The 19,017-nt window shown below is 26.6% G+C and overlaps 6 protein-coding genes across 6 annotated transcripts in view; all 6 read right to left on the bottom strand.

The window, feature by feature from the left end:
- Positions 1-1,938: 1,938 nt before the first annotated feature.
- LOC128957133 (uncharacterized) lies at positions 1,939-4,132 on the bottom strand. Its single transcript, XM_054302854.1, has 2 exons — positions 3,431-4,132; positions 1,939-2,680 (listed from the first exon to the last, which is right to left on the bottom strand). The coding sequence occupies exons 1-2, from the start codon at positions 4,129-4,131 to the stop codon at positions 1,972-1,974; spliced, it is 1,410 nt and encodes a 469-aa protein (XP_054158829.1). The 5' UTR covers position 4,132; the 3' UTR covers positions 1,939-1,971.
- A 3,833-nt stretch (positions 4,133-7,965) lies between these two features.
- LOC128955928 (glutathione S-transferase Mu 1-like) lies at positions 7,966-8,942 on the bottom strand. Its single transcript, XM_054301611.1, has 2 exons — positions 8,824-8,942; positions 7,966-8,756 (listed from the first exon to the last, which is right to left on the bottom strand). The coding sequence occupies exon 2, from the start codon at positions 8,718-8,720 to the stop codon at positions 8,025-8,027; it is 696 nt and encodes a 231-aa protein (XP_054157586.1). The 5' UTR covers positions 8,721-8,756; positions 8,824-8,942; the 3' UTR covers positions 7,966-8,024.
- Positions 8,943-9,864: 922 nt separating this feature from the next.
- LOC128955939 (glutathione S-transferase Mu 1-like) lies at positions 9,865-10,578 on the bottom strand. Its single transcript, XM_054301622.1, has one exon. The coding sequence runs from the start codon at positions 10,576-10,578 to the stop codon at positions 9,892-9,894; it is 687 nt and encodes a 228-aa protein (XP_054157597.1). The 3' UTR covers positions 9,865-9,891.
- A 1,000-nt stretch (positions 10,579-11,578) lies between these two features.
- LOC128955950 (glutathione S-transferase Mu 1-like) lies at positions 11,579-12,530 on the bottom strand. The gene is made up of 2 exons (XM_054301633.1): positions 12,510-12,530; positions 11,579-12,409 (listed from the first exon to the last, which is right to left on the bottom strand). The coding sequence occupies exon 2, from the start codon at positions 12,399-12,401 to the stop codon at positions 11,718-11,720; it is 684 nt and encodes a 227-aa protein (XP_054157608.1). The 5' UTR covers positions 12,402-12,409; positions 12,510-12,530; the 3' UTR covers positions 11,579-11,717.
- Positions 12,531-14,244: 1,714 nt separating this feature from the next.
- Positions 14,245-16,932, bottom strand: LOC128957124 (uncharacterized). Its single transcript, XM_054302843.1, has 2 exons — positions 16,237-16,932; positions 14,245-14,945 (listed from the first exon to the last, which is right to left on the bottom strand). The coding sequence occupies exons 1-2, from the start codon at positions 16,904-16,906 to the stop codon at positions 14,245-14,247; spliced, it is 1,371 nt and encodes a 456-aa protein (XP_054158818.1). The 5' UTR covers positions 16,907-16,932.
- A 1,268-nt stretch (positions 16,933-18,200) lies between these two features.
- The window catches only part of LOC128957113 (uncharacterized), an 821-nt gene continuing 4 nt past the window's right edge, over positions 18,201-19,017 (bottom strand). The window contains exons 1-2 of the mRNA XM_054302831.1: positions 18,967-19,017; positions 18,201-18,514 (exon numbers count right to left, since the gene is read on the bottom strand). The exon at positions 18,967-19,017 is cut by the window's right edge and continues 4 nt beyond it. Of these exons, the coding sequence (XP_054158806.1) occupies positions 18,201-18,514; positions 18,967-19,017 (365 nt within the window). The remainder of the gene's footprint in view (positions 18,515-18,966) is intronic.

Genomic DNA, 19,017 nt, shown 5'->3' with positions numbered 1-19,017 from the left:
AACAATACCTGTGCCTGTTTACTATTGGCGTACTCGGTAAACATATTGTASCGACCATTATTATTATTATTATTGCCCGGTTGKCCAGTGATGGCCAGTTGGYYKAAATCTAGTCGTCCGATATGGTGCAACATATCCGATACGTTAATTATGCTGGCGTTTGSCGWTTGTTTCAATACGGGTAGCAATTGTTTGGTCAATAAATAGTGTCCTATTTTTTTCATATATAACGRAATAAATATTAGTTTTTTTCAATTAAAAAACATTAAATTTTTTTTATAGTCAATAATTATTAGTCTATAGTTTAATATCAATGTATAGTAATAACAYAATAATTAATTTGTTTTTCAAAAAAATATMATAAATAAYAAAAWTTTTTTGTGAATGAATACCCAAATAGTTTTCGGCAAATGTTTTCTCAAAACCTTCGTCAGTGATCACTCGTTTGCCGACCAGTCGATGGCCGGCATTGATCAGCAAATCGATGCGATCGGTTCGGCCTAACACTTGGTCGGCAAACGCCCGGACCGACCGCAGYGACCACAGGTGCAGCTCTACGGCTAGCATGTCGTACGTRTTGTTTTCAGGATGACTACCACTACTACTGGCCTTCAAATTGTCGATAATTTGTTGGCCAATCGTCAAATCATTTACACCCATAATCACCTAAATTTATAAAAAATAAAAAAATAAATTACCATGTTAATTTTTTTGAAAAACAAAAATATATATATTTATAAAAAWAATTTATAAATACATTTAGTGTATACATATATTWTAATAATAWTAWTATTATTATTATTATTATTAGWTATRCAATACCTTAACACCCGATTTGGCCAATTCAATGGCCGTCTCGCGGGCCACATCCTGGTCGGCACCGGTTATCACGGCTACRCGTAGATCGCGGCGCCGTTGGACCAGTCGATCGGTAAACTTGTTGGGCGACCACCATAACAGGTCACTATAGAAAACCGACTGAAACTGATCGATAAGAGCCAAATAGTTATCGATGGTGTCATCACCTGCGGTGCCGTCATTGACATCATTGGTCATCATCATCGGTGGTGATGGTGTCCACTGAGTTACCGATGCCGATGACGTAGTATTGTTTTGATTGGTTGACGCCGATAGCAAACGTTTTGTTAGTTTTAACGATAGCGACAATTGCAATAAAAATACTTTCAATATTAATCTTAAATTGATAAATATTATATCAAATAAGCTAGGTAACATTTTAAAATTATTTTTTTATTATAAAATTATACACTAAATACTGTATATATAATATGCTAATTAATAAAATACAAAAACTAATTGTATGTTTATAATTAGTAATTATTGTGCGTAACATTTAATTATTATATTATATTATATTTATTTAATTAATTAATTAATTATTTTTTTACAAAATTTTTTGATTAAAGTTACTGAATATTATTATWKTATTTGAATTATTTTTTGTTTGTTTAACAAATAAAATATAATATTATACCGGTATTCCTGTATATATATAGATGTATATAAATTGAATATCATATTTCCTGTATTTAATTGTATTAAACAAAATTTTTATTATCAATTGAATTTTTTTACATGTATTATTGACCTGTATTAGATTTAATAATAATAATAATAATAATTTTTTAATTAATAATGTTTTGACTTAAGTAAAACTAATGTTGCAATTTTATAAATATTATTTTTTTTATTATAAGTATAATTTGTTTTTGAAATAAAATTTAGTTGAAATCAATTATCTATGATAATAGATATTAAAATATTAAAAAAAAAGTTTATTTTATTAATTTTTTCACACAGTTTTTCGTTTACAATAAGTATTTTTTAATATTATAAAATAATTCAATAATCTTAATGATAAATAAAAACAATTTAAAAAAAAGTTTTTAATATAATATTTGTATTATTTTTAAAATATACAGWAGTTATTATTATTATTATTATTATATTTTATTTTTTATAACCCCAGGGCACTACTGGACTAAACACTGGCCAACTGATAAACTCGGGGGACGACATGTATGACTTGATTGCCGGCAGGTTCTCAAATCGGGTCAAGTATTGGATCAAAACGGGAAATTTGGCCACCGTTTCGGGACTGAACAATCGCAACCAATCCATGAACTCGTAGGTAACAAAGTCAACGTACGTCAACTGTTTGCCGGCCAACCACTGGTTTGTAYCCAAAAACTTCGACAATTCGTCCAACTGTTTCGGTAGTTGATCGGCGATATAGGTCTGACGGGCGGCCTCTAGTCCGGACGGGTTGAACAACATTGCCATAAATGTGGCCAAATAGTCGACTAACTGGTATTCGGCCATATCCTGTCGGGCCAGTTCACACTCTGTTTGGCCAATCAGTCCATGCCGACGGGCCAAATATCGGAGTATAGCCTTACTTTGAGTCAGCTTAATATGTTGTCCATCCAGATAATAGGGTAGATTGGGAAAGTCCAGTCCCAACGTTAGCTTAACTTTAAGCCAGTGCTGCTTAATTGATGCCATATCTTCTACACCATTTCCCGGTCCGAACTCGTAATCAATTTCGGTAAACTCGGTTCCCGTATACTTCAGCAATAGTCGTATCGGTTGAGCCAAACCACGGATTTTATAGTAACCGAGAATCGGTTTCAATGAAGACATTGTGTGTTGTCGTTGATATCAATGATAACTCAAAAAATAAAATAAAAATATTAATTTAAAAATTATTTATAAAACTTTTTGATGACTTTTTTTTTGGTAATGACTTGTTGTAAATCATAAATTGTATGAAATATTTATACTATAATAATGTTTAGTTTAAATGAGAGTAACAGTATGTCTACTAAATAATTATTATTATCATTATTATATTACTTAAAAGATACAGTCATTGTGTCATCATAACTACCTAATCTAATAACTACCAGTGCGCTATTGCTTTTTTGAACTAACCAATGTCATTTAAGTGCATTTTTATATTTTATTTATTATTTATACTATTAAAATTCAAATATCAATATTTTTTTTATATCTACTATATTAACTAAATATTAAATAATTTCTAATATTATTATATTTATCAAAAATACATTATTTTATTAAAAATTATTTTTAAAAAAAATATTTACTAGTAATTATAAGTTTATTAAAATTTTTGGTATATGTAGTACTTATAATATAATTAAGTCTATCATCACTTAGTTAGTATAAAACATTGCCAATAAAGTTAATTGACATTTAATTTCAACTAATTTATAACGTTATATTAACTAATAATAATAATAATAATTAATAATACAGTATAAACTAATTTCAAATATTAATTACAAATAATAGACTAATATTTATTTGAAAAAACATTATTATATATTTTATAAAAAAATTTTTGTTGATATCATTAATCAAAAAAAAAGTTTCAAATTATTACTTTCGATAACCCCATTGCGGAAACATTGGACTCATAATAGGCCAACTGATAAACTCCTGGGACGACATATAGGCCTTAATTGCGGGTAGATTCTCGAATCGGGTCAAGTATTCGATCAAAACGGGAAACTTGGCCATCGTTTCGGGACTAAACAACCGAAACCAATCCAGTAGTTCATAGGCCCAAAAGTCAACGTACGTCAACTGTTTGCCGGCCAACCAGTCGTGTTGTTGTTGTTGACCCAAAAATTTGGACAATTCGTCCAACTGTTTCGGTAGTTGATCGTCGATATAGGTCTGGCGGACGATGGCCGCTTCGGACGGGTCGACTAACATTTGCAAAAATGCCAAATAATAGTCGGCTAACTGATATTCGGCCATATCTTGTCGGGCCAGTTCACCGACTGTCTGGCCAACCAGTCCATGCTTACGGGCCAAATGTTTCAAAATTGCCATACTCTGTGTCAGCTTAATATGTTGTCCATCCAGATAATAGGGTAGATTAGGAAAGTCCAGTCCCATTGTATACTTTTCCTTCAACCAGTACTGCTTAATACTGTCCAAATGTTGGAAACCTTCTCCCGGACCGAACTCGTAGTCTATTTCCACGAAATCAACGCCCGTATACTTCAGCAACAATCGGATCGGTTGAGCCAAACCACGGATCTTATAGTAGCCGAGTATGGGTTTCGATGAAGACATTGTTTGGTTGGTTTGTTTGTATGTACGGGTGTTGTTGTGGTAGTAGTCGATGGATAACTGGATATGAATTATATTTGAAAATAAATTTTAAAAAAATGTTTGTTTGTTATATAAGTTTTATAAGTTTTGTAAATTTTTACTAATATTTTATATACTTTTTATATGCAGTGTATGAGAAACAGTAGGTTTTTTATATATAAGCCACTGTTGTTTTATCCCAACATTAAAACACTATATCTAATGATATCGACTCTTAATCTCATCTACCGGTGCGACCCTTCTCTCTCTCTCTCTCTCTCTCTCTCTCTCTCTCTCTCTCTCTCTCTCTCTCTCTCTCTCTCTCTCTCTCTCTCTTTTTCTCTCTCTCTCTCTCTCTCTCTCTCTCTCTCTCTCTCTCTCTCTCTCTCTCTCTCTCACTCTCTCTCTCTCTCTCTCTCTCTCTCTCTCTCTCTCTCTCTCTCTCTCTCTCTCTCTCTCTCTCTCTCTCTCTCTCTCTCTCTCTCTCTCTAAAATTATTATCAATATTATAATTTTTAAATCAATCTAATTTTTTTAGTACATTTATACAATTGAAGTTAAATATTATAAACAGTAGTCAATTATTATTAATAAAATTTTTTAATAATATAAAACATTACTTAAAAATAGTTATATTTTTATTAATATTTTTAATTATTAATATACCTAAAATTAATCAAGATCATTTATACAATAATTTTTAAAAAAATATATATAATGTTTTGTATTAAGTAAATAGGATTTATTGAATGTTTTAACAAAATAATTTTTTTTATCTAAACTAAATGTTTAATAGTTCATACAGTAATAATAAATTGTTATATATTGTACTGTAAATAAATTCAATGAATATTATTAGTATTATTTATTATTATTATTATTATTAAACTGATCTTGATTATTTAATATAATTAATAAAAAATTGCCTACTAAAGTAATATACAGTACATTTATATTATATTTATTGCTAGATTAAAAAAAACTGGTATCTAATGTACCCATAATATGTAATAAATAACCCTGCCTCTATTAATAATTAAATATACAAAATAAATAGTATAAAGTTTTAATTTTTTTAAAAAATAACATTTTTATTTAAATAAATAGAAAAATTTATAAATACTTATAATTGTCCAATAATTTAAATAAACCCAAATAAAATTATTTTCAAAAAATAAGTTTAATTAAAAAAACAAAAATAAATTATTTTTTTTAATAGTTATGTATACTTTTTTTTGATCAATATTTTTTGATTTCAATTAGTATTAGTCAACTAATATTATAATAAATTTATATTTATTATATTAAATAATTTCTAATTTCTACCATATTTATCAATAAAATATATTATTTTATTTAGATTATTTAAAAAAATAATAATATTTAATTATAATTTATAAGTATTAAAAATTTTTGTATATACTGTTATATATATATATAGTATTAATACTTATTAATGTAACGTTAAGTTTATTTTGATAAATAATTATAAAAAGTTTAAGTTTAGTAAAACATAAGTTTATTGCTAATAAACTCAATACAGATATTTGATAAGTATTTTTTTTATAAACGTTATATTAAAACTATTAGAGTAATCAAATCCTATGGAAATATTATATAATAATTGTACGGTAATCCTATCACAACAAATATGTTAATAATTTTTATTATTCAGCAAACTATTAATTCACATTAGGATTATTACTGTAATAATTAATAATTATAAAAAATACTGTATTATATATAATAATAATAAAATTTATATTAAAACTTTTACAGTTAGTATAATCAAATAGAAAATTGAACAATAATTGAAATAATCATTGACAATGATAGACAAATTGTTAAAAAATAATAGTAGATTTATAGATATTTCAACAACAAAAAAACATTATTATTATTATATTCAAAAAAAACTTGAAAAGTTTTGTTTTCTGAAATCTATACGAGCCTTTTTTGTGTGTGTGTGTGTGTGTGCGTGTGTAGCATTTCATTTTGCGAATTTTGAAATTCTGACTTCAGATTCGGTTAGAGGACTACTAATAATGTATTGAAAAGTTTAATTAAAATTTTGATATCTCTTCGGGAACATAGACAAAATGGCGGCCAAAGTAAAAAAAATTTTAAGAAAAATTTTTTTAAGTATAGATTTGAATAAAGCATCAAAAACAAGCATAAGAAATATACATTAAAATTTTGATATCTCTTCGGGAACATAAAGAAAATGGCGGCCAAAGTAAAAAAATTAGGTAAAAATTTTAACGTTTAAAATTGTAAAGAGTATCAAAAATATGATATAATATATAAGTATAATTTTTTTTAAATGGCGGCAAAAATATAAAAAATTTTAAGAATTTTTTTTAAATATAGATTTGAAGAAAGCATCAAAAACAAGGATAAAAAATATGCATTAAATTTTGATATCTACGGGAACAAAAAGAATAAGTATAAGCGGCAAAAGTATAATTATAGATTATTATTTTGTTATACTAAATCATTTGATACCCCACATGACTATAGTTGTTTATTTTGTCATACTGAATCATTTGATACAATACATGACAATATTTATATTATGTATATTTGACCAGTTTTTAAATTTTTATGTTATTATATAGCCGCTATAATTATAAAACTAATAGTTTTCAATGTTATTCAAGTTTTTTTTCTGAAAATGCTTTCTAGCATTCTTAACTGGTTTTTTATTGATATTATTATTCAAACAAATTCAAACATAAAGTTTTACTTTCCATTGGACTCATAAATTATTTATAAAATTTTTGTTGTTGTTATTGTAATGACTTTATAAATTATAAATTGTATGAAATATTTATAAATTTAAATGTTTAGTTTAAGTATCTAATAATAAATTATTATTATTATTATTATTATTATTATTATTATTAAATTAATATTAATATACAGTCACTGTGTGTTTAATTAACTACCTAATCAAAACTACCAGTGCTCTATTATCAACTAACCAATGTCATTTAAAACATAATACAATTTGAAAACTATTCAAATATTAAATACTTTTGATTTACAATATCTATAAAACTAATATAATTAATAATTTTTTTTATATATTTATCAAAATATATTATTTTATTTAAATTATTTATAAAAAAAATCAAATATTTATTGGTTTAAATTATAAGTGTATTAATATTTGATATATATTATATGTAAATATTAGTAATTATTAGGTACGTTATGGTTATTTTTGATAACTAATTTAAAGTCTATTATTATCTACTTTAGTAAGTTTAGTAAAAACATAATTTTATTGATAAATAAACTCAATACAGATATTTGATAAGTATTTTTTTATACGTTATATACAGTTATAAAACTATTAGAGTAATCAAATCCTATGGAAATATTATATTTTTTCGTTGAAATTTTTGTTATTTTTACATATAATATGAGTTCACAATTACAACAAATATGTTAATAATAATTTTTTATTAAGCAAACAGTATTAATTCCCATTAGGATTATATTATTAAAAAATATAAATATAATATTATATAAATATTATACAGTATTAATACTACAACAACAAAAAATTTATTGAAAACTTTTACAAACATTATTAATAAAATGATATTATAATCAATAGAAAATTACTGTAAAATATCAATTGAAATATTGAATCAAAATGATAGACAAATTGAAAAAAAATATTTATATTTATAAATATTTCAAAAAAAACAATTATTATATTTTAGAAAATATTTATATATATACATATATTTTTGTTGATATTTATAGATATTTCAAAAAAAACATTAAATTTTTTTTTAGAAAATATATTTTTTTTGTTGATATTATTATTCAAACAAATAGATAAACAAATTATATAATAAGTTTTACTTTCGATAACCCCATTGCGGAACCATTGGACTACAAATAGGCCAACTGATAAACTCGGGGGACGACATATAGGCCTTAATCGGCGGCAGATTCTCAAATCGGGTCAAATATTCGACCAGAACGGGAAACTTGGCCATCGTTTCGGGACTGAACAGCCGAAACCAATCCAGGCATTCGTAGGTAACAAAGTCAACGTACGTCAACTGTTTGCCGGCCAACCACTGGTTTGTACCCAAAAATTTGGACAATTCGTCCAACTGTTTCGGTAGTTGATCGGCAATATAGGTCTGACGGGCGGCCTCTAGTCCGGACGGGTCGAATAGCATACGAAAAAATGCTGTCATATAATCCGTTAGCTGATACTCGGCCATATCCTGTCGGGCCAGTTCACACTCTGTTTGGCCGACCAGTCCGTGCTTACGGGCCAAATACCTTACTATAGCCTTACTCTGAGTCAACTTAATATGTTGTCCGTCCAGATAATAGGGTAGATTAGGAAAGTCCAGTCCCATTGTATACTTTTCCTTCAACCAGTACTGCTTAATACTGTCCAAATGTTGGAAACCTTCTCCCGGACCGAACTCGTAGTCTTTTTCCTGGAAATCAACGCCCGTATACTTCAGCAACAATCGGATCGGTTGAGCCAAACCACGGATCTTATAGTAGCCGAGTATGGGTTTCGATGAAGACATTGTTTGGTTGTTGTCGTTGTTGTCGTCGATGGATAACTGGATAAATCAGATGAAAATGAAAATGTAGTTTAATTTTTTTTGGCTACAAATAACTTATTAATACTTTTCGTATAAAATATTTTTTAAAAAAAAGTTTTAAGTTTTATAAACTTTTTTTTTAAATATGATATGTAGTGTTGAGAAACTGTATGTTTTATATATACATCTACCGGTGCGCCCCTCCAGATATCTATCAAACTATAGTCAATATATTATAATTTTGACCCAATCCTAGTACATTTATACAATTGAAACTAGATATAATATACAATAATCAATTATTATTATTATTATTAAAATTTTTAAAAAATCATTAGTAATAGTTTTAATTTTTTGTTTTTTTATTTATTGATATTTTTTAATTAAATATATCTAAATTAATCAAGATAATTTTTTTAAAACATATATATAATATTTTGTATAGTTTAAATAGGATTTATTTGATGTTTTGAACAACAACAAAAAAATTTCTCAACTAAACGTTAATTTTACGTAATGTTATACATGTTGTACTGTATGTATATATATATATATATATGCAATGATTATTATTATTATTAAATTGACCTTGATTATATTTTTAATGTACTGTACATAAAAAAGTCAGTTAGAAAAATGCTACTACAACTACAATACAGTGTACATCTACATTAAACTTTATTTATTATGGGTAGGCCTATTATAGCCTAGCCTAGAAACTAGTATCTACTGTACCTTTGTACTATACTATTAAAAAAAATAACCCTGTATATTTAAACAAACAAACAAATATAATTTTAATTAATTAATTTCCTAATTATTTCCTAATAATAATTATAGCGGTAATTGTATTTTTAAATATTAATAAATATAAATAATAATTAAAAAAAAATACAATAATATTCAATATAATTGTCTAAATAATTTAAAACAAACAAATAAAAGCAAATTAAAAAAATTAAAATAATTAATATAATAATATAATAAAATATATAATTTTAATAAATAATAATTTTTTTTTTATAGTTATGGATACTTTTATTTTAATTTAATAATAAAATAATTAAACATATATATATATATATAAAAAATACAGTTATAATAATAATAGTTATAATTTAGTTACATTAGATTAATAGTTATGTTTGTTTTTTTACTTTTTATAACCCCACGGCGATATCGGGCCCGATACTGGCCAACTGATAAACTCGGACGACGACATGTAGGCCTTGATCGCCGGTAGACTCTCAAATCGGTTCAAATATTTGATCAAAACGGGAAACTTTTGAAAAGTTTCGGGACTAAACAGCCGAAACCAATCCAACAGTTCGTAGGCTAGAAAGTCAACGTATGTCAACTGTTTGCCGGCCAACCAGTCGTGTTGTTGACCCAAAAACGTCGACAACTCGTCCAACTGTTTGGACAGTTGATCGTTGGCATAGGTCTGACGGCTTTTATCGAAGTCATTGTTTCGCAAAGTTTGAATAAAACCGTTTCGTATGTCTGCCAACTGATACTCGGCCATATCCTGTCGGGCCAGTGCACACTCACTAGTGCCGATCAGTCCATGTTTGCGGGCCAAGTACCGTAAAATGGCCGTACTTTGCGTAAGTTTGATGTGGTGCTGGCCGTCCAGATAGTAGGGAACATTGGGAAAGTCCAGTCCCAACTGATACTTGTCCTTCAACCAGTTTACTCGCATAGACTCTATACTGTCAGCCGAACCAAACTCGTAGTATTTGTCGGTGAAGTCCACACCCGCGTACTTCAGCAACAATCGGATCGGTTGAGCCAATCCACGGACCTTATAGTAGCCGAGTGTCGGTTTCGATGAAGACATTGTTGTCGTTGTTGTTGTTGTCAATTGATAACTGAATAAATAATTTTTTAATTTAATTTAATTTTTAAACTATATATAAAACTTTGTTGTTTTTTTGTTGGTGTAATTTATATAATGTCTAGTAATAGGATTTAATGTGTATTTATACTATAATAAATTGTATTAACTGTTTCCTAGTCCTCCCAGTGCTCCCCAATTGAATTAATCAAACTAACCAATGTCATTCAAGTGCATTGTTGCAATTTATAAAACTAATATATTCATTAAATTAATGTTATTAATATATATTTAGTAAGTAATAGTCAGTAATAAAATATTTTTAATTAATACAAAAAATAGAAAACTCATTTTTAAAAAATAATAATTTTTTAATTTTAAATATTTTTTAGCACTATTTTTGCACTGAATAAATATTTAATAAAATAATTTATTTTATTGTTTTTTTTGTTTTGTATAAAAATATATGCATAATGTTTTTTTTGATAACTAATTAAACTATTAACTAATTAAAATTAATTAATTGAAATTAACTAATAAATAAATTCAATTTTAATGTACATTTATTTCAAACAGTAGTGTTTAGGAACTGGGGCATCTATTTATATATATACGATATATATATACAGTATATATATTGACTATAATATATCAAAAAAATAACCCTGGTTAAAAGTTCAAAAGGTTCAACAAAAAAAACATTTAGTTAGCAAAAAAAATATTGGTAATTAATTTTTTCAATAATAATAATAATGACAGTTATATATTTCAAAAATAATTATTACACTTACTTAGCATTTTTTTTGACAAATAAATAATTATTATATTTTATTTGTAAAACTAATCTAGTTTTTATTATACGGTAATAAACTACTAATAAATAAAAATAATTTCCATTAATTATTATGGATATTTGTAATTATAATAATAATAAATATATTTATTTTCTAAATTCAAAGTTAAAATAAAAATATTATAAAACAATGAAATAAAATAAAAATCATTATTATAGTTATAAAGACTTTATTTTTTTTATTTAAATTTATATTTAATAATTGAAAAACACATTAATAAAGTTTTACAACAATAAAAAAAATAGATATTATTATTATTATAATTATTTATTACATTCAATAATGCATTTACTTTTTATAACCCCACGGCGCTATCGGTCCCAATATTGGCCAACTGATAAACTCCTGGGACGACATATAGGCCTTAATCGCCGGTAGACTCTCAAATCTGGTCAAATATTGGATCAAAACCGGAAACTTTTGGACAGTTTCGGGACTAAACAGCCGAAACCAATCCAGTAGTTCGTAGGCCAAGAAGTCAACGTATGTCAACTGTTTGCCGGCCAACCAGTCGTTTGATCCCAAAAATTTCGACATCACTTCCAACTGTTTCGCCAGCGTATCGTTGGCATAGGTTTCACGATTTTTTTCGTAATTTTCTTTCGGAAATATACTCTGAAAAAATCCGGTCTTAATATCGGCCAACTGATACTCGGCCATATCCTGTCGGGCCAGTGCACACTCACTGGTGGCGACCAGTCCATGTTTGCGGGCCAAGTAGCGCAGAATGGCCGAACTCTGGGACAGTTTGATATGCTGGCCGTCCAGATAGTAGGGAACATTGGGAAAGTCCAGTCCCAACTGGTACTTGTCTTTCAGCCAATGTTCCCGCAGTGAGTCTATACTGTCGGCCGAACCAAACTCGTAGTATTTGTCGGTGAAGTCCACACCCGCGTACTTCAACAACAATCGGATCGGTTGAGCCAATCCACGGACCTTATAGTAGCCGAGTGTCGGTTTCGATGAAGACATTGTTTAGACTAATAATAAGTATAAAAATAATAATAATTTTTTTTTGATTTGAAATAAACTTTTTTTTGGTTCAATATTAGGATACTATTTGATGATATTTATATATACTTTTATTGATGTCTAATCATGTTTTAATAATAAAAAAAACTACTGTCCTACTGATTTAGGCGTTCCCAAACATGTAATTCACTACCAATGTTGAAGAAAAAAAAGGGAGGGTAGGTATGGATGGAAACACCGGTTGACTGATTATTAGTACATATTTTCATTTTTGCAGTTAATACTAGTTATATGATATTATTATTTAAAAAAAATAAAATAATATCTATCAATAATAATGCTGTATTAATATAATATTTAGATTTTTTAAAAATAAATAAATAATAATTTACTAACATAAATGTTAATTTAAAATAATAAAATAAATACTAGATTATAATAAATTTATATACTATATGTATTATATAACTTGGATTTATTTGATGTTTAAAAAAAATATTTCTAGACATTGTACAGGAATTTTTGTTCAATTTTTTTTTATTCATCATTGATAATGATTGTTATATGACCTTGATTATACATATATATATATATATATATTTTCATATACCAGTAAATAAAACTTGCATTGAAATACTCTCTCTCTCTCTCTCTCTCTCTCTCTCTCTCTCTCTCTCTCTCTCTCTCTCTCTCTCTCTCTCTCTCTCTCTCTCTCTCTCTCTCTCTCTCTCTCTCTCTCTCTCTCTCTCTCTCTCTCTCTCTCTCTCTCTCTCTCTCTCTCTCTCTCTCTCTCTCTCTCTCTCTCTCTCTCTTTCTCTTTCTCTTTCTCTTTCTCTCCCTCTCTATCTCTCTCTTTCATTGCACTGGTATTCAAGTTTAGATAATATTTATATATTTGTTGGTTAAGCCAATGAATTTAATAATAATAATAATATCATATTTATTGCATTATTAATATCATTAAAGCACTTGAATGACATTGTTTAGTGTATATACTAATACTGTATTTTTTTTAATAAACGTTATGATTATTATGATATGATATAATTTTTTTTTATTACTTATTGTTGAAGTGCTATACTTATAACTAAACTTTATTACTACTCTATCAAAAAAAAAATGTTATGTAATGTCTAATCTGAAAATCTTTAAGTTTAGTATTTTTATATTATCATTAACAAAAAAATTAGGGAAAAAAATGTCTCAATTATTAATTGTCTAAATAAACGATTCAATGAACTGAATGTACCTAATATTTGATTGATTGAAATTACGGTATAATATTCATTACCGTATTTTAATTATATATATATATATATATATAACAAAACTTTATAAGTAACAAAACTCAAAGTTATAAAATTTATAAATAAAGTTAAAATGTTTTTTTTTTTGTTGAATGATAACATTTGAGACATAATTAAATAGTGATAATAATTTTTTTTTTCATAAATAATATTAGTTGAAAATATTATATTAATTATTCATATTTATTGAAAATAATTAATTAAAAGCTAATCAAACATAATTCAAGGCTAGCCATAAAATAGATACCAATAATGTATATAATAATAATAATTTCAATAATAATTGTATTGTAATTATTATTTTTATAATAATAATAATTATAATAATAATAGACTTATAAAATATTATAAAACAAAAAAAATTTATTTGAAATTATTATATTTAGATAGTTATAAACACTTTTTTATTTTATTATTTAATAATAATAAAAATAATAATTAATAAAAAAAACAAAGTTTTACAATAATAATAATAATTTTTATTATTTATTATCATTTATTATACTTATTTTTTTTAAAAAAATAAATAAATTGTTTTACTTTTTATAACCCCACGGCGTTAAGGGGCCAAACAATGGCCAACTGATATAGTCGGGCGACGACATGTAGGCCTTGATCGCCGGTAGATTCTCAAATCGGGTCAAATATTGGACCAAAACCGGAAACTTGTGGACAGTTTCGGTACTAAACAGCCGTAACCAATCCAACAGTTCGTAGGCCAGAAAGTCAACGTACGTCAACTGTTTGCCGGCCAACCAGTCGTGTTGACCCAAAAATTTTGATAACTCTTCCAACTGTTTGGACAGTTGATCGTTGGCATAGCTCTGACGGCTGTTCTCGAAGTCTTTGTTGTTGAACAGACTCTGAAAGAAACCGTTTTTAATATCTGCCAACTGATACTCGGCCATATCCTGTCGTGTCAGTGCACACTCACTAGTGGCGACCAGTCCATGCTTGCGGGCCAAGTACCGTAAAATGGCCGTACTTTGCGTAAGTTTGATGTTGTGCTGGCCGTCCAGATAGTAGGGAACATTGGGAAAGTCCAGTCCCAGCCGGTACTTGTCCTTCAGCCAGTGTTCCCGCATAGACTCTACGCTATCAGTCGATCCAAACTCGTAGTATTTGTCGGTAAAGTCGACCGACGAGTACTTCAGCAACAATCGGATCGGTTGAGCCAATCCACGGATCTTATAGTAACCGAGAGTCGGTTTCGGTGAAGACATTGTTGGTATTATTATTATTATTATTGTAAATGATATGAAAAAAATTGTTTTAATATATATATTTAGATATTTATATATGTTTTTATATGTAAGTGTTATAAAAAAAACTATATGTATGTTTAGGCGTGTACTACAGGTGCTTATGATGATAAAGTACATTTAGATGGAGGGAGGGAGGGGTAACACCGGTTTTATATATATACAGCACTTATACTGTAGATTATAAGTGCATTTAGTTTGTGTGCAGTTAAAACTAAATATATAACATTTAATTTTTTTTCTAATAATTTTAAATCTCAATTATTAATGTAATATTATTTTGTATCAAAAACTAATAGTAGAATAATATCAAAATAAAATTTTAAAATAATAATTTATACTTAGATTTTTAAATTAAATATTAATTTTGATTGCCACAATATTTTGTTTAAAAATAAAATATTAGTTAAATATATATATATATATATATTTATTTATGTTTACTATAACTTGAATTTATTTGATTTTATATAAACAGCATTATACTGTAAATTTTAACCTTGCTTATATCTATTGAATATACAGTAGTAAATAAATTTGCATTGAACTATCCGGCACCGGTAGCCTATTATTGCACTGGTATTTAAAAATGACATTGGTTAGTCTGGGATATATATAGTTTACTATTAATAACTAAACACACAGTTATAAAAAAAACTATTAATTAAATGTTATATAATGTTTATTAAATCAATTAAATAGATTAGTTTATATCATTAATTAAATAAAATATCTAAAAAATAATTTTTTGTTTTGTCACCAGGGATAAATTGAATGTATACTAAATATTTTGGTGTAAATTTACGGAAAATTTACATCAATTTAGTTAATAATAAATGTTAATGACATTTGTAAATTAATTTTTAAAAAAAACATTTAAAAACTTATATATTTATCAAAATTTTTTTTTATTTATTCACATTTAGTTAGTTATTTGAAGAGAGTAGTGATAAACAAAAATTACTTTTAATTTTAAAAATAATTATATTAATTAATAAGTTTGAAATACAAAATATTTATTTATTAAAAAAAATTAAAATATTTAATTTGCGCACAAATTTATTATTATTATAAAAAATATATAAATAAACAGGGTATATTATTGTTTATGTAATACAATTTTGATTATAAATAATAATAATACTAATTGTTAAAAAAAAATAGTTAAAAAAACTTATAATAATTAAAATCAAAAATATTTATGAAAAAAATAATTAAAAAAAACCAACCAATCAATCAGTCAAAACATACGGCCAATTCAATGACCGCCCCATTTGGCCTGCGGTCCAAACAGTGGCCAACTTTTGTAATCCGGTGAACTTCGGTGGGCTTTAATTGCGTCCAACGATTCAAAACGTTTCATATAATCCCGAAGTTTCGGATACTTATCATCAATAGTGGCGGCGGCGTCGGCACCTGTATATAGACGTAACCAATCTAAGGTTTCGTAGGCTATAAAATCTACATAAGCTATCCGGGGACCGGTTAGCCACTGATTATCGGCCAAATAGTCTGATAGTTGGCTAAGTTTTGGCTCCAGATGGTCGGCCGTATAGCTGTCACGTACGGCCAGTGGATCGTCGGCCATAACAACCGTCCCGAAGAAATCCGTTCGCAAATCTTCGAGCTGATGTTCGACCAGTTCCTGTTGAGCCCGTAGCGGGTCATCAGTGGCCACCAGATCGTACTTGCGGGCCAAGTATTTCAATATAGCCCAACTTTGGCTCAGTTTGACCTCACCGTCCAGCCAATAGGGCAGATTAGGAAAGTCCAGACCCAGCCGATGCTTGTCCTCATCTTTCCAAACATGACTGTCCTTAAACTGATAGCGTTTGTCGGTAAACTCCACGCCCGCGTAGCGTAGCAGATAGCGTATGGGTTCGGCCAGACCACGTATGTCCCAATAGCCGAGCACTGGTAGTTTATCACTTGACATTATGCCTGTATATTATGCTAAATAATGATGTTATATACTGTATATATATATTAATATATATGATATATAAAAAAAAATATTTTTATCAAAAAAGTTTTTTTTAATTATAGTTTTATGTTATATATATGATATATATTTCAATTATAGTTAAACACAATTTTTTATTTAAAAAAACAATAGTTTAGTTAAATTTTTATATTGAATATATATATATTGATGTGGAACTGGTTATTAAATATGTCTGTGTATAATACAGCATCTGTATCTACTGTATGAGTGAGCTTTTTGGCTAACAGTGCCAGATATTGACGAAAACTGGTAGCTCCTGCACACACCCTTTCCTTTTATGAAACTTATGCAACATTTTTTATTTGCTAAAAATTATATTATATTTATAGTATAATCTATGTTAATATATRTATATATATTTTTAAAATATTTTGCTAAAAATAATTAACATTGAATTTATTTTATATATATRTATAAAATAATTTACAATCAATAATAATATTTTTAAAATTAATTTTCTAATAATTTTTTAATATAATAATAATACAAAAAAAACTTGATTTCCTAATTACTGACACACTTATTATGGGAAACAATAATTTTTTTATATTATTATAATACAATAAAAAGTTTATTTTTTTAATATACAGTATATTTATTAATAGTTAATTATTTTATTTGTCAATGAAATTAAAATCAATATCTTATTATTATTATTATTAGTATTATTATTATGACACATTATATTGAATACAGGAAAAAAACTATAATTATTATTATTTAGTAAAAATATTAATATATATAATAGTCTATAATATGACTGTTATTGTAATTAACAATAAACTACCATGTATGGTTTTTTAATAAAAAAAATAAAGTTTTAAATGCTACTTTATTTTTWWAAAAAAATATTTTTAATGGTATTATATTATTTTATCAATATAAATTATATTATATAATTTTTTTTAAAAAATAAATAAAAACACAAACATATACACAATTTTTATTTAATTACTGTTATATAATATTTAAATTATTAATATCTTATAAATTAATAATTTTAATCATTTAAACAGTTTTTTAATTCAAAAACTGTTTAAATAAAACTAAACTTTTATTTATATAACAATTCACTAAACAAACAAAATATAGATTTTAATTAATTAATTAAATTTTTAATAAATGAAAAAACATTACATATTTTTTTCAAAATTATTTATTTTCAGTTTAATTAGTTTTATTATTATTATTACGTTTTTTGGGGGGGGGGAGGGGGATGGGTCAATTAGGCCACCTTTTGCAGTTGCTGTATATCTTGAGCCAATTTAGTGGACATTGCTATGGCTTTTTCGCATCCCTGTGCCACAGATACCTGGCCGGACTTGACCTGTGCCATTAGGGACTCTTTTTGTTTGGTAAAACTGTTCAAATCCGACTGTACCTTATCGAGGGCCTGTTTTTGCGGTGCGGTCAACTTGTCCTTATGGGCGGCCGAAAATGCCGAAAGGGCCGGTTTGACGGCATTGATGCTGCCTATCAATTGTTTGGCTTTGGCCTCAAACTGTTCCTTAGTTTTGCAATCGGCAGCTGAGTACGGACCTGTTAGTAGAGGACGGGTAGTTAGGATGGATGGATAGGTGGATGGATAGGTGGGGTGGAACGGGTAGAGTTTTATATTAATTTATTATTATTTAATATTTATTATTTGTTTATTTTATTGATTAATGATATTCAAGATAAAAAAAAATTCTAATAATATATATATATATATATATTAATTTAATAAAATAATAGACATTTTTAAATAGTTAAATATATATATATTTATAATAGTTATGTATATAAATATATATAAAATAGTTATATATATATATAAAGAGAGAGAGAGAGAGAGAGAGAGAGAGAGAGAGAGCTAAATTAAAATGTGATATTTATAATATTATTAAAATGATTATAATTTATATTTATATTTTTATAATTTATAAATATAATATATAATTAATAAATAATGAATATTTTTTTAAAAAAATAATTATTTTACAATAACTTACATATAACGTTGTTAATTAATATAACTAGCAAACATGTAACTAGAATAAATT

The sequence above is a fragment of the Oppia nitens genome, unplaced genomic scaffold (assembly GCF_028296485.1).
Source record: "Oppia nitens isolate AA-2021 unplaced genomic scaffold, nextdenovo-longstitch-racon4-pilon3 scaffold12_pilon_pilon_pilon, whole genome shotgun sequence".
NCBI lineage: Eukaryota > Metazoa > Arthropoda > Arachnida > Sarcoptiformes > Oppiidae > Oppia > Oppia nitens.
Note: the sequence above shows the minus strand (reverse complement) of the source record. Positions and strands in the feature narration are given on the sequence as shown.

What these genes read in the sequence shown, in the direction of transcription:
- LOC128955928 (XM_054301611.1), bottom strand. Translation starts at nt 8,720, where the DNA reads ATGTCTTCATCGAAACCCATACTCGGCTACTATAAGATCCGTGGTTTG.
- LOC128955939 (XM_054301622.1), bottom strand. Translation starts at nt 10,578, where the DNA reads ATGTCTTCATCGAAACCGACACTCGGCTACTATAAGGTCCGTGGATTG.
- LOC128957124 (XM_054302843.1), bottom strand. Translation starts at nt 16,906, where the DNA reads ATGTCAAGTGATAAACTACCAGTGCTCGGCTATTGGGACATACGTGGT. An exon ending in ACCGCAGGCCAAATGGGGCG is followed by an intron (nt 14,946 to 16,236) that starts GTCATTGAATTG and finishes CAATAATAATAA; the next exon opens with TAATAATACCAACAATGTCT.
- LOC128955950 (XM_054301633.1), bottom strand. Translation starts at nt 12,401, where the DNA reads ATGTCTTCATCGAAACCGACACTCGGCTACTATAAGGTCCGTGGATTG.